This window comes from Leucoraja erinacea, chromosome 3 (genome assembly GCF_028641065.1).
Source record: "Leucoraja erinacea ecotype New England chromosome 3, Leri_hhj_1, whole genome shotgun sequence".
NCBI classification, from domain to species: Eukaryota; Metazoa; Chordata; class Chondrichthyes; order Rajiformes; family Rajidae; genus Leucoraja; species Leucoraja erinaceus.
Window position 1 is genome coordinate 5,777,010 of NC_073379.1, and position 15,448 is coordinate 5,792,457.

The window sequence follows — 15,448 nt, forward strand, 5'->3', positions numbered from 1 at the left end:
AAAATGCATTATTATTATTTTTATAGATATGATGGGTCGAATGGTCTAAGTCTGCTCCAAGAACTTATAATATATGGTAGGTACCACTTTAAGGGCCTGTCGCACATGCCGATTTTTTTCGTCGACTGCCGGCATCATTGACTGACGTATCAGGTCACCGAAAAAGTCGCGGCGTGATGACGCGCGGTGTTTTCTCAAGGGTCGCAACATTTTTTTTGTCGCCGCTGGATTTTGAAAAAAATCGGCAAGTGGGACAGGCCCTTTAAACGCCAGCAACTTAATAAAGAAAATCACACTGGAGGATATAAGCGGGTCAGCCAGCGTCTGTGGAGGGAAATGGACAGACAATCTTTTACGTCGAGACCCTTTATCTATACAAAGAGAAGGGGGGGGGGGGGGGGGGGGGGGGGAGCAATAGGTGTGTAAACAATTTATACTGGCTGACTCTCATGTGTAAATCCACAGAGGAAGCCTGACGCTTGAGTTCCTCCAGCACCTCGTCTATTTTTTGTCCCAGAATGATGCATCTGAAATTTATGTCTTTGGTTAGTGGGCAAAGAGTACTTTCTAAGAAGTCACACTGAGACGATGCGTATTTTGGTTACATTCTGTCCGTTTTGGTTACATCTAAAAAAAGGAGTGAAATAGGGAGCGCATTCTCAAAGGAAATATTCATGATCTAGACCATCTGATCCATCCTACAGTGGCTTGGATTGGGGGTGGGGGTGGAAGCTATATATGCAGGCAAGGTAATTCAGTAGATGATAAGAGTATAACTATTTAAGGTAGACAAAATGCTGGAGAAACTCAGCGGGTTTATTCCTTTCAAATGGATAGGTGCTTTTTACTTACATTTCCCCCCCAAACATCTTACTGAAAATAAAGGCAGAAAATGGTGGAAACAGTCAGAGAAACTGCTAATATTTCAGACTTTCATCAGATGAAATCTTCTATTTGATTGTCTCCACAGATTTAGCTGCCCGATTTAATTTTGAGATAGAGGGTAGAATCAGGCCCTTCGGCCCACGGAGTCCACACCGTTCGGTGATATCCCATACGCTAGCTAGCTCTCTTCTACACACTCGGGACAATTTACAAGAGATAATTAACCTACAAAACCTCTACGTCTTTGGAGTGTGGGAGGAAACTACAGGTGTTGGGAGAAAACCCAAGCAGGTCACGGGGGAGGACGTACAAACTCCGTACGGACAAGCACCCACAGTCAGGATCGAAACCAGGCGTCTGGTGCAAGGCAGCAACTCTACCGCTGCGCCGCCGTGCCGCCCTATTTGCTGAGTATTTTCAGCAATGTCTGTTCTAGCTCAGATTAACTGCGTGTACAGCCCTTTTTTTTCCTTCATTTTACTTATCAAAAATGTGGATAAAGAGTAAAGCAATATTTGACATCCAATGGTCCAACAGAAGATTGTTCACAACATACATGCAAAATATAACAATGATACAAAGCTGATATAATAACTGCAAATTGTTGGTCAATTATCCACAAGCCTTTTCCCACACCAGTTAAACCGAACGCACCGTTCGTCCAATCTCAGTCAGAGATTCTCTTCCTTCTGTTACCTACCCCCAACACTCAATGTGAACTTTGTGTAGAGTGCAAGGAAAATAACAAAAATGTGATCCTTTTAGCCAAAATGTAAACACACGATCAGTAACCTGCAGAAGCACAGTACCAATGGAGAATATTTTGTAACAGGCATTTAATTCTGAAAATGCCCAAATGCTGCTGACATATCAGAGCTTTTATTTAAATTTCTATTCACCAATCTGGATTTTAAAACTGTTCCCAAACAATTTTATATTGTGTAGAAAGGAACTGCAGATGCTGGTTTACACTGAAGACAGACACAAAATGCTGGAGTAACTCAGTGGGGCAGGCAGCACCTTTGGAGAGAAGGAATGGATGACGTTTCGGGTTTAGTCCCTTCTTCGGACTGAAACGTCACCCAATTCTCTCCAGAGGTGCTGACTGCACCGCTGAGTTACTCCAGCATTTTTTCCTCTAACTCTATATGTTTTGTCCAGTTTTTCTTAAAATAAATATGCTATTTATAAAATCCCTGTTTACATTGAAGTGCCGCGGCTCCTTTTGCCATAGACTCCTCGGTTTCTGGGCTCGTTACATGATATAAGTACCATCTTTCAGATACTTCACGGCTTCCATTTGCTGCGTCATTGCAAGGATGTCATGGAAGCCTGCACTTAGCCCCGACATGTGCTGGAAGTACGTTTCTTTCTCCACCTGGACCGACAGGTTATTTACGCCAGCATCTTTTAAAGCAGCCGTCACCTAAATGCAACACACACGGGAGAGATATATAATCAATAATTGTGGATTTTGAATCCTATTTCATAGTTCCTTTTGAATAGAACAAGTTGTCTAAATAATCAAAACTGAGCTTTGAGTTAAATAATCAGAATGAATGAATGAATATTTTGTCACTTGTGCCAAGTCACATTGAAATTCTTTGTTTTGCAAACCCACGATATGCAAAGGTCCTCCGTTAGCACCCCCCCACCGCTGAGCTCAGTTGGTAGAGCTACAGCCTCAAGAGCCTGTCCCACTTGGCGATTTTTTCGGCGACTGTCAGCATCATTGACTGACGTATCGTGTCACCGGAATACGCGGCGTGATACGGCGTGATGACGTGATGACGTATGACGGGACTGTGTTTTTTTCGAGTGTCGCAACCACTTTTTTGTCGCCGCTGGGTTTTGTAATTTTCAAAATCTTTTGGCGACGCTGATATGATGCTGGCAAAATGGCCAAGTAAGACAGACCCTTTACAGCGCCAGAGACCCGGATTTGATCCTGGGCTCAAGTGCTGTCTTTGTAGAGATTGCACGTTCTCCGTGACCATGTGGGTTTCCTAAAGATGGTTAATTGTAAATTACCTCCATATAGGCTACACACTATATAGACTTGGGGGATATTATTTTTGACTTTGCACTACTATTGTCTATTTATTTGCCTGTTTTTTAAACATATATACTGAACTTTTTCTCGTTGTTTGTTATGGGTTTTACAGGGTACTATATTTGTATATCTGTTGTGATGCGGCAAGCAAGAATTTCATTGTTCCGTTTTGGGACATATGACAATAAAATACTGTTGACTCTTAAATGACCCCACCATCTAAGTGACCGTCAGGATCAGCAGTGGCTTGCCTCCTGGACTCGGAGACCCTATTCTAGAGAGCAGAACATCAACATCTAAGCAGCCACTCCAGTACAGGACTGGGGAATGGCAGCAGACAGGAGATACCATCTTCTAGATGTAAAGTCCCTTCAGCTTTAAGTGGATGTAAATCAACCCCCATGGCATTGTTTTGAAGTCCGCAATGGTGATGTCATGGGCGGCACGGTGGCGCAGCGGTAGGGTTGCTGCCTCACAGCGCCAGAGACCCGGGTACCATCCTGACCACGGGTGATGATTGTGCGGGGTTTGTACATTCTCTCCGTGACCTGCGTGGGATTTTCCCAGGTGCTTTGGTTTCCTCCCATACTCGTACAGGTATGTAGGTTCATTGGCTTTGGTAAAATTGTAAAATGTCCCTAGTGTGTGTGTGTAGGATTGTGTTAGTGTGCGGGGATCACTGGTCGGTACTCACTCGGTGGGCCGAAGGGCCTGTTTCTGTGCTATATCTCTAAACTAAACTAAATGTTATCACTTCGTTATCATTAATTAACAATTTCACACAGAGAGTGGTGAATCTCTGGAACTCTCTGCCACAGAGGGTAGTTGAGGCCAGTTCATTGGCTATATTTAAGAGGGAGTTAGATGTGGCCCTTGTGGCTAAGGGGATCAGGGGGTATGGAGAGAAGGCAGGTACGGGATGCTGAGTTGGATGATCAGCCATGATCATATTGAATGGCGGTGCAGGCTCGAAGGGCCGAATGGCCTACTCCTGCACCTAATTTCTATGTTTCTATGTTTCATATCTAGTCATTCCTCATATTATTAGTGACATTCGAAGTAAATTAGCTGCTGTAATTCCTACATTAAAACTGTGACCACACTTCAAATAAATATTCCTAGTTCTATGGCACAGATGTCCTGAGACGATAGATATCAGCCAACTGAACTACCCACTCACCAGCTAGAGTCCGGTCCTGACCTCCCATCTACCTCATTGGAGACCTTTGAACTATCTTAAGTCGGACTTTATCGGATTTATCTTATACTAAATCATATACCCATTATCCTGTATCAATCTGTACACAGTGGGCGGCTTGTTTGTTATAATGTATTGTCTTTCCACTGACTGGATAGCACGCAACAAAAGCTTTTCGCTGTACCTCAGTACGCATGACGATGTCACTGTACAGATGAATTGCATTTTTACTACATTAAAAGAGATTGGACAGGTACATGGACAGGAAAGGTTTGGAGGGAAGTGGCCAAATGCGGGCAGATGGTACTAATGTAGATGGGGCATCTTGGTCAGCGTGAGTAAGTTGGGCTGAAGGGCAATAGACAATAGGTGCAGGAGTAGGCCATTCGGCCCTTCGAGCCAGCACCGCCATTCAATGTGATCATGGCTGATCATCCCCAATCAGTACCCCCGTTCCTGCCTTCTCCCCCGACTCCACCTTTTCCCGTGCTGTATGACTCTATGACTCCATATGTATTTATCATTGGGGCTAACCAGATGATTTTTAAAGATGTCTTCTGTCGAGGCAAACGTGGATAGTTCATGAGCTTGCTTCATATTCGTGCTTTCTTAAGTAGCATAGAAACATAGAAAATAGGTGCTGGAGGAGGCCATCCGGCCCTTCGTGCCAGCACCGCCATTTATTGTGACCATGGCTGATTGTCCCCAATCAATAACCCGTGCCTGCCTTTACCCCATGCATGTAACTAGGATGGGAGAGATGTCGGCAACGTTCTCGTGGTCTCTCCTGTTAATCCAGTTAGTCTTTGCTCGTGGAATACTTCGTGCAGACAGATGCTGATAACACAAAACCAAACCACTCATCTCTGGGTGCCCGCTCTACCACCCACCAAACGAAGCTCAGGGCCTGGCAGACATTGACGCAGAGACAACAACCTGGCTGCTCAACACCTAGCTTGAGATCTAACTATTCCTTTGGTTTATGTTTCATTCGCAAGAAGATGTAACTAGGAAAGCACCATGTTTATTAAAGTGATACTGTACCTGCTGTATAATTCTCTGCTCCACAACATCGGGCATGACCTGCACATGGATGGTTCCTCCGACTATACTCGTTGAATGGCGCCAGAAATGAGGATCTCGAAACGATATAATGCCTTCAATTTTCTGGATCTGAAAATCATATGTCAACAAAATAAAGAGGTATATTTTAAGTACATTCAAAGACGACTATAATGTCTACATCACTTTAATGAATCAAGAGTGGGCAATTGTCATATGTACTAGGCACGCAACAATGACTATCTTATTTGTTGCAGCTTTACAGGCCCATTAATGCAATATTGTAAATAAATACAGGACAATCAATAATACAATAAATGAATAATCAGTAATACTAGGTACACAGAATCAAGCTGATATTTGTGTAGTGAGTGCTTTTATAAACATGCTGGAGGGCAGCAACACAAGGTTTTGGGTGTTGAATTGTAGTTGAAGATAAACCCAGGTTATTTATTTATTTATTTATTGCCACGTGTACCGAGGTACAGTAAAAGGGTTCAAGCTGTCACAGTGAAAAAATGTAAGATAAGATGGTTGTCAAAAATCACAGCAGGAATCACAGTGATGTCGCTGGGAGATAGGGAGGTCAGAAAGGCCTATGGCACTTTGGCCTTCATCAGTCAGAGTTTTGGGTATAGAAGTTGAGAGGCCATGTTGCAGTTATACAAGATGTTGGTTAGGCCACATTTAAAGTATTCTGTTAAGTTTTGGGTACCACGTTATAGGAAAGGGTGCAGAGATGATTTACGAGGATGTTACCAGGACGAGAGGGTCTGAGCTATAGGGCGAGGTCGGGCAGGCTAGGATTTTATTCCTTAGAGTGCAGGAGGCCGAGGGGTGTTCTTATAGAGGTGTATCAGATCATGAGGAGAATAGACAGGGTGAATGCACAGTCTTTTACCCAGAGTAGGGGAATCAAGAACCGAGGACATAGGTTTAAGGTGAGAGAGGAAAGATTTAATAGGAACCTTTTCATAGAGGAGCAATTTGATTCTTTGATTGTTAGAATCTGAGTAACAATTCTTAAAGATAAAAGAGATTATTGGTTAAATATTACAAATACAAAACAAATGGAGTGCAGAGAATTATTAAAAGCTAAGAGAAGAATCGAGGACCAAAGAACATAGGTTTAAAGTGAAGAGGAAAAGATAGGAAAGTAAGGGGTAAGTTTTCACGCAATTGTGGTGGGTGTATGGAACAAGTTGCCAGAGGAGGTAGTTGAGGCTGGGTCTATCCCAACATTTAAGAAACAGTTAGACAGGTACATGGATTGGACAGGTTTGGAGGCATATGGACCAAACTCGGGCAGGTGGGACTAGTGTAGCTGGGACATTGTTGGCCAGTGTGGGCAAGTTGGGGCGAAGGGCCTGTTTCCACACTGTATCACTCTAGAACTAAACTGAAGAAACACTCAAGTTGTCAGCTTCCACAATGAATAGTCACTGGGCATATTAAATGCTGAATCAACCTTGACATTCAGAAGAGAATAGGATCTTGTTTTTGGTAGTGTGGAAAATCTGTTGGTTTAAAGTAGGGCTAAGATAAGATTTTTGGAAAATTCTCTAAGGTAGAGTTGATAGTCAAAACTTGGATGAGTGAACGGGTTAAATATACAGCTCAATCCTGTCCTCATAAAATTATAAAAAAGCTGAAGTAGCTGATAATACTGATCCATCAACACTATTCTGGCCATCTGTTTTTGCCAGACCAAGAGGTCACGGCCTCTGACGAGTAAAACGGTTCCTGACGGCCCGTCCGCCCGCCAAGACTGTCAGAGGGCCGAGACACCAGCTCGGAAGTCGGCTGTTGGCATGGATCTGGTGGTTCCTGCGGCTCTGGGTGGCCGGAGTTCCAGAGCACCGGTGGCAGAGGGCAAATTCCACCCGCCCAGCGGCCCGATGTGGTTGAGATCGGCCGCCTCATCTGGCCCAGGCGCCACATTTTTGGGGGGAGTTCCAGAGGGAATTTCAATAGACAATAGGTACAGGAGTAGGCCATTCGGCCCTTCGAGCCAGCACCACCATTCAATGTGATCATGGTACTTTGCTAGGGCGCTCTCGTAATTTTGCTTGGTTTAAAGGATTGGCCAGACCACCAGTTACTGGGAAAATCGGTGGAGGACCTGTATATAATAATCCAACTCTCACATCAAAGCAAAAATCCCTGCATGTACCACACCCTTGCTATGCAGTTTGAGAACGCTTTTGACATGTCATTCTGTAGTAACATTTAATCAAGTTGCAATGTTGGACAATAGACAATAGGTGCAGGAGGAGGCCATTCGGCCCTTCGAGCCAACACCGCCATTCAATGTGATCATGGCTGATCTTCCCCAATCAGTACCCCGTTCCTGCCTTCTCCCCATTTCCCCGGACTCCGCTATTTTTAAGTGCCCTATCTAGCTCTCTCTTGAAAGCATCCAGAGAACCTGCCTCCACCGCCCTCTGAGGCAGAGAATTCCACAGACTCACCACTCTCTATGAGAAAAAGTGTTTCCTCATCTCTGTTCTAAATGGCTTACCCCTTATTCTTAAACTGCGGCCCCTGGTTCTGGACTCCCCCAACATGGGAACATGTTTCCTGCCTCTAGCGTGTCCAAACCCTTAACAATCTTATATGTTTCAATGAGATCCCCCCCATCCTTCTAAACTCCAGAGTGTACAAGCCCAGCTGCTCCATTCTCTCAGCATATGACAGTCCTGCCCGTGGAATTAACTTTGTAAACCTACGCTGCACTCCCTCAATAACAAGAATGTCCTTCCTCAAATTAAGTTGCATTCAGAAAGTGTGGCATTTTATGAGCATAGAGTATGGAGTAGATGTTATGAAATGTACAGATTCTGACCTTATTCAGGGCACTACTGAGTTGCTTCTCATGTTCAGGTGGGGTACGGAGCAGCAACAGCTGACAAGCGTCTTTCATCAGTGGGATGACACTGAGAAAGATTAACACAGCAATCAAGAGAGAACAAATAGGATCTGCAATTAGCCATCCAAACTGGCGGATTAGAAGAGACGAGATGATCACTCCCACGCTGCCCAGCGTATCTGCCAGCACATGCAGAAACACTCCTGCAACAGAGATGCCATTTTGCAAAAGGAACGTACATTCATGTCTCAAGACTATTTTGGCTGTGCAAATACATTGGATCATAAATATCTATTTTTTAATCAATTCATTCAACTCTTATCAGGTGGTGCAGTGGTAGCGTTGCTGCCTTACAGCGCCAGAGAACCGGGTTCGATCCCGATTCCGGGTGCTGTCTGTGCGGAGTTTGTATTTTCTCCCCGTGACCTGTGTAGGTGTTGTTCGAGATCTTCGGTTTCCTCCCACACTTCAAAGACGAAAGATCAATTGGCTTAGTATAGGTGTAAAATTGTTCCTAATGCGCGTAGGGTAGTGTTAATGTGCCGAAGGGCCTGTTAGTGTTAGTGGGCCAAAGAGCCCGTTTCCGCTCTGTGTCACTAAACTCCACTAAAATTAACTGAAGGTACTATTGTTGCCTGTGACAGTCCAGTCCATGGGAATTTTGCTGTGTACAAATTGACTGTTGTTTTACACCTATTCCATACATTCATTACTGTCAACATAAACCAAGATTGACTATCTTACAGTGGAGAAGGGCTTCGGCCCGAAACGTCACCTATTTCCTTCACTCCATAGATGCTGCTGCACCCGCTGAGTTTCTCCAGCATTTTTGTGTACCTTTGACTATCTCACATACTCTTAGTCAATGCATGTCCTTTTGTTTTATAGTGTGGCTACTAAACATATAGTTTAAAAAAAAAAATACTCAAGGATATGAACTAAAACATCTATTCTAATAATGACAGCCAATCTGTACACAGCAGTGACCCAAAATGAGAACTGTTGTAGATGATTGTAGGATCTGTTTCTGTGGCATAGTCGGATAAAACAAAATTGGCAAGGACACGGCTGAGATCTCCTGCCCCTCATTAAAAACATGTTTACTTTACAGTGGAAACAGGCCCTTCGGCCCACCACGTCCGCACTGCCCAGCCATCCCCGTACACTACGCACGAGGGACAATTTACAGAAACCAGTTAACCTACAAACCTGAAGGTACACAAAAATGCTGGAGAAACTCAGCGGGTGCAGCAGCATCTATGGAGCGAAGGAAATAGGCGACGTTTTGGGCAGAAACCCTTCTTCAGACTGACGGGGGGGGGGGGGGAGAAGGAAGGAAAAAGGGAGGAGGAGGAGCCTGAGGACGGGGGGATGGGAGGAGACAGCTCGAGGGTTAAGGAAGCGGAGGAGACAGCAAGGGCTAGCAAAACTGGGAGAATTCAACGTTCATGCCATCCGGACGCAAGCAACCCAGGCGGAATATGAGGTGCTGTTCCTCCAATTTCCGCTGTTGCTCGCTCTGGCAATGGAGGAGACCCAGGACAGAGAGGTCGGATTGGGAATGGGAGGGGGAGTTGAAGTGCTGAGCCACCGGGAGTTCAGGTAGGTTATTGCAGACTGAGCGGAGGTGTTCGGCGAAACGATCACCCAACTTCCGCTTAGTCTCCCCGATGTAAATCAGCTGACATCTAGAGCAGCGGATGCAGTAGATGAGGTTGGAGGAGGTACAGGTGAACCTTTGTCGTACCTGGAACGACTGCTTGGGTCCTTGAATGGAGTCGAGGGGGGAGGTGAAGGGACAGGTGTTGCATTTCTTGCGGTTGCAACGGAAAGTGCCCGGGGAGGGGGTGGTGTGGGAGGGAAGGGAAGAATTGACAAGGGAGTTGCGGAGGGAGCGGTCTTTGCGGAAGGCAGACATAGGGGGAGATGGGAAGATGTGGCGAATGGTGGGGTCACGTTGGAGGTGGCGGAAATGGCGGAGGATTATTTGTTGTATTTGCCGGCTGTTGGGGTGAAAGGTGAGGACTAGGGGGACTCTGCCCTTGTTGCGAGTGCGGGGATGGGGAGAGAGAGCAGTGTTGCGGGGTATGGATGAGACCCTGGTGCGAGCCTCATCTATGGTGGCGGAGGGGAATCCCCGTTCCCTGAAGAACGAGGACATTTCCAATGCCCTGGTGTGGAACATCTCATCCTGGAAGCAGATGCGGTGTAAGCGGAGGAATTGGGAGTAGGGGATGGAGTCTTTACAGGGGGAAGGGTGGGAAGACGTGTAATCCAGATAGCCATGTGGGTCAGTTGGTTTGTAGTGTATGTCGGTCAGAAGTCTGTCCCCTGCGATGGAGATGGTGAGGTCAAGGAATCGTAGGGAAGTGTCGGAAATGGTCCAGGTGTATTGGAGTGCCGGATGGAAGATGGTGGTGAAGTGGATGAAGTCAGTCAGTTGTGTGTGGGTGCAAGAGGTGGCCCCAAAGCAGTCGTCAATGTAACGGAGGTAGAGGTTTGGGATGGGGCCCTGGTACGTATTGAACAAGGATTGTTCAATGTACCCGACAAAGAGGCAGGCATAGCTGGGGCCCATGCGTGTGCCTATAGCTACGCCTTGCGTTTGGAGGAAATGGGAGGAGTCAAACGTAAAGTTGTTGAGGGTGAGGACCAACTCCGCTAGGCGGAGGATGGTGTCAGTGGCTGGGTATAGGTTGCTCCTCTGGTCGAGGAAGAACCGGAGGGCTTTGAGGCCATCCTGGTGGGGGATGGAGGTGTAGAGTGACTGGACATCCATGGTGAAGATGAGGGAGTGAGGGCCTAGAGAGTGGAATGCGCGGAGGCGGCGGAGAGTGTCTGAGGTGTCTGAGATGAACCTACAAACCTGCACATCTTTGGAGAGCGGGAGGAAACCGGAGCTCCCGGGAGCATGCGGTCACAGGGAGAACGTACAAATTCTGTACAGACACCACCCATAGTTAAGATCAAACCCAGGTCTCTGGCGCTATAAGGCAGCAACTCAACACTGCGCCACAGTGCCACCCCTTAATAAATAAGCCTGTTATGTTAAGTAAAGAAATGAACACCCAACTTATGGGGTCAAGCCTCTGGAGTAGAACTTAAACTAACAATCATACGGCAGTCAGCTGCATAGGGAATTCAGCATTATATTTTTTCCAAAAATATTATTAACAACGCCACTTACGCCAAAGACATCTCAGTCATACAGCGTGGAAGCAGACCCTTCAGCCCAACTTGCCCACACCGACCAATATCCCCCATCTACACTAGTACCACCTGCCTGCCTTTGGCCCATATCCCTCTAAACCTGTTTTATCCATGTACCTGTCCAAATGTCTCTTAAACGTTATGATAATCCCTGCCTCAACTACCTCCTCTGGCAACTCGCTTCATATACCCACCACTCTTTGTGTAAAGAGGTTACCCCTCAGGATCCTATTAAATCTTCCCCGCTCATCTTAAAGATGTGTTCAAGTAGTATTGAATTATAGGCATGTTAGTGGGTTAATTTAAAGATTCCCTGCAGATGAGAAAGATAAAATATAATAGACATAGATATTTAAATTTGATTAATAGTTGATAAAATGATCACTGCTAGGCAGGCATAGAAGTAAACTTTCCATGCAAGTGATGGATGGTGTTAACAGTTGGTGCTTCTTTATTTTATGAGGGGGCAAATTTTCTTCCAGCCAGGTCCAGGGCTCAAAATGAGGTATTTAACCTACTGTACATGTTCACTACAGAAAAATGCTGCCCATATTCTGCCGACTACTCTGCTGGAACATCTTACTTGCACAGTAGTTAAATTATTGAAACAATCTCAAATATAAGATTGAAGAATGAATAATCCTGCATTTCATTCAGTTTAGTTTAGAGATACAGTGCGGAACAGGTCCTTCGGCCCACCGAGTCAGCGTGGACCAGCGATCACCTCACACTATCCTATGTACTAGGGACAATTTACTATCTTTACCAAAGCTAATAAACCTATAAACCTGTACACCTTGGGAGGAAACTGGAACACGCGGAGGAAACACCACGCGGTCATGGGGAGAACGGACAAACTCCACACAGGCAGCATCCATGGTCAGGATGGAACCCGGGTCTCTGGCGCTGTAAGGCAGCAACTATACTCTGCGCCACCCTATTAACATTTACATATTTACACATGCACCCAGAGATGGGGGACATGTATTGGGGTTGGATCAAGTGAAATAGATGAGGCCAACAGGCTTGCAGACAATAGCTCTGGTATTTGTCTTGCTATACTGGTACATCCTATGATTCATGGATTTAAGTTTGAGTGTTATAGAGTCATACAGCACGGAAACAGCGGTATTTATAAAACAGCCTTTAGTCTTAACTCGTTCATGCCAACCTAGATGCCCCATCTGCTCATGTTTGGCCCACATCCCTTTAAACCTTTCCTATCCACGTATCTGTCCAAATGTCTTTTAAATTATGTTATAATATCTACCTCCTCTGGCTGCTAGTTTCAAATACCTACCATCCACTGTGTGAAAAGGTTGCCCTTCAGGCTCCTATTAAATCTTCCCCCTCTCACCTTAAACCTATGCCCTTTGATTTTTGATTCCCGTACTCTTGGTAAAATACTCTGTTCATTCACCCGATCTATTCCCCTCATGATTTTGCACACCTCTGTAAGATCACCCCCCCAGGCTTGTGAGCTCCAAGGAATAAGTCCTAGCCTGCCTGCCCAACCTCTCGCGATAGCTCAGGCCCTTGAGTCCTGCCGATTAAACATAGAAACAATGTCCTCGTAAATCTTCTCCGCACTCGTTCCCGCTTAATGGTTCTTACACAACAAACAACTTCATATAAAAGGACCAATTTTTAATACACAAAATGATACTTTAAAAAAAAGCCAAAATTGCTATTTATGTGGATTTGGTATTTAGTATAAAAGTGTTCAATTCAAGTGTTTCAAATCTATTCCTTAACTATGGTTTAATAATAGCAAAAAAATTAATATTTAAATTTTGGAAGGGTACATCAATACTAACGCTTAAAATGTGGATTGCAAGTATGTTGGACACCGCTCATCTTGAGGAAATGCGATTCCTCCTAATGGATAAATCAGACCAATTCATAACGAGTTGGTCTCCATTCGTCGTTTTTTTGGAATCATATGGTGCAACACAATTGTAAAAAATAACTGTTTCAGGACTGGACGAGGGTTGGTCAAGATTATAAATAATGATCTCCTTTTCTTTTTTCTTTTATTTTCTTTTCACTATTTTCTCTCTCAACTTTCTTCATTTACTCGTTTTCTTTCTTCGCACACTATATATTTCACATCTTTCTATCCTTTACTATCTAACTTATTTTTCTTATTCTCATCTTTTTTCAATGTAACAAAAAAAAAAAAGTTGTACATAAAATGTATTATGAAAATATATATTAGGCACTTTGGTGCCATATGACTGTACTTACTTCTAATAAAATAAAATATTTAAAAAAAAAAGAAAAAAAAAAGGTGTTCAATTGCATCAAACACGTTACCTCTCATGTTGGCGTTCATCCCTCCCGTGGATGGTCCTTGGGAATGGCCATGGTTGTGGCTGTGACTGTGGCCATGCCCTCCATGCCCATGGTCATGCCCATGCCCATGCCCGTGGCCGTGCCCGTGGCCGTGCCCGTGTTCATGCGATGAGCAGCTGCTTTGAGAGCCACCATGGGAATGGGCATGGCTAAAGGCGCAGATACCAATCAGGTTCACGATCAGACCCCCAATGGAAACAGGCTGTGCAAGATTAAAGAGGAGTAAAACAGAAAATAGCATTGGTGCCATAGTTTAGTTTAGAGATATTTTTTGGAATAACGCACTCAGGTCATGTACATGCCCAATTCGCGCATTTCTGAACAACGCGCTACTTTTCAACGCGTAAATCCGGCGTAAAACATAAAGAGCCTGTATAGAGTGAAATACATACGTTCAGTGAGCATCAAGAATCACCCACCGTTAACATCTCTGTGTCTATGTCTGGAGGATCGAAGACTCTCGCCACAGATTCAATGAAAACAAAAAATGCGATGACCATTAAGAAAAGGCCGTTAATAAATCCAGACAGAATCTCGAGGCGGCCGTATCTGCAGTGAGGAAAAGAAAAATAGTTTCATTTGTTTGATGAATCGCTGTTAAAGTCAACGAGCAATGCTAAAATTGAAGGCACTAAAGGAAGATTCTGGTAATCTGCAGTTCAACTATTTAGAAATCCTAATGGCTCGGAATTATGTCTGACATGGTGATAAGTCATAGAGCGATACAGCGTGGAAACAGGCCCTTCGGCACAATTTGTCCACACCGGCCAACATGCCCCATCCACACTAGCTTCACCTGCCTGCATTTGGCCCTTATCCCTCCAGACCTGTCCTATCCTTGTACCTGTCTAAATGTTTCTTAGATGTTGGGATAGTCCCAGCCTCAACTACCTCCTCTGGCAGCTTGTTCCATGCACCCACCGCCGTCTGTGTGAAAAACATACCCCTCACATTTCTATTAAATCTTTCCCCTTTCACATTAAAATGATATTTGCCGTGCTCATTTTTAACAACATGGGGCTCCGATTACCACACTCCCTTTCAACTCTCCAGGTTCACGAGAAAATGTATAATACTGCATCACAGTGGTGCAGTGGTAGAGTTGCTGCCTTACAGCATCATGTTCAACCCTGACTGCTGCCTGTTCGGAGTCTGCACGTTCTCCCTGCAACCGTATGGGTTTTCTCCGGTTTGCTCCATGCCAAAGACATGCAGGATTGTAGGTTAATTGGTCTCTGTAAATTGTCCTTTGTGTATTTGATAGAACTCATGGAAGGGCGATGGTTGGTCGGCACGGACTCAGTGGGCTGAGGGGCCCGTTTCCACACTGTATCTCTAATCCAAGCTGCGTAACAAAGTTATAGAGTCATACAACATGTAAGGCCCGTCGGCCCAACTTGACCATGCCAACCAACATACCCCACCTACACTAGTCCCACCTGCCTGCATTTGGCCCATATCCCTCTCAACCTTTACTGTCCATGCTCCTGTCCAAATGTATTTTTCAAAAGTATAGAGTAACATTCAAATGTTGGAAATATCTGCCAGACTGTAACCAAAGTCCAGTTTGTGCTGGATTATCAGAGTTTTGCTGTGCTTCAGAAAGCACTGTGATAAAATGATTTGAAATAGCAAAAGGCAACCAGCTTAACTTGGGCCGATTGCTCACCGGCAACGATTAATTAGGTCAAGATATTTTCTCAGTGAGTGATTAGTGAGCATCAAATTATCATTTGCTCCTTTGCCATTTCCTGTGCATTATTGGAATTGCACTGCACTTGTACGAGAGCAGTTGAGACTTGCCTTGAGAAATTCA

The 15,448-nt window shown here is 44.8% G+C and overlaps 1 protein-coding gene across 1 annotated transcript in view; it reads right to left on the minus strand.

The window, feature by feature from the left end:
- Nucleotides 1-1,658: 1,658 nt before the first annotated feature.
- The window catches only part of slc30a5 (solute carrier family 30 member 5), a 41,881-nt gene continuing 28,091 nt past the window's right edge, over nt 1,659-15,448 (minus strand). Inside the window, exons 12-16 of the mRNA XM_055631848.1 lie at nt 14,052-14,181; nt 13,594-13,834; nt 8,044-8,270; nt 5,181-5,309; nt 1,659-2,311 (exon numbers count right to left, since the gene is read on the minus strand). Of these exons, the coding sequence (XP_055487823.1) occupies nt 2,141-2,311; nt 5,181-5,309; nt 8,044-8,270; nt 13,594-13,834; nt 14,052-14,181 (898 nt within the window). The 3' untranslated portion in view covers nt 1,659-2,140. The remainder of the gene's footprint in view (nt 2,312-5,180; nt 5,310-8,043; nt 8,271-13,593; nt 13,835-14,051; nt 14,182-15,448) is intronic.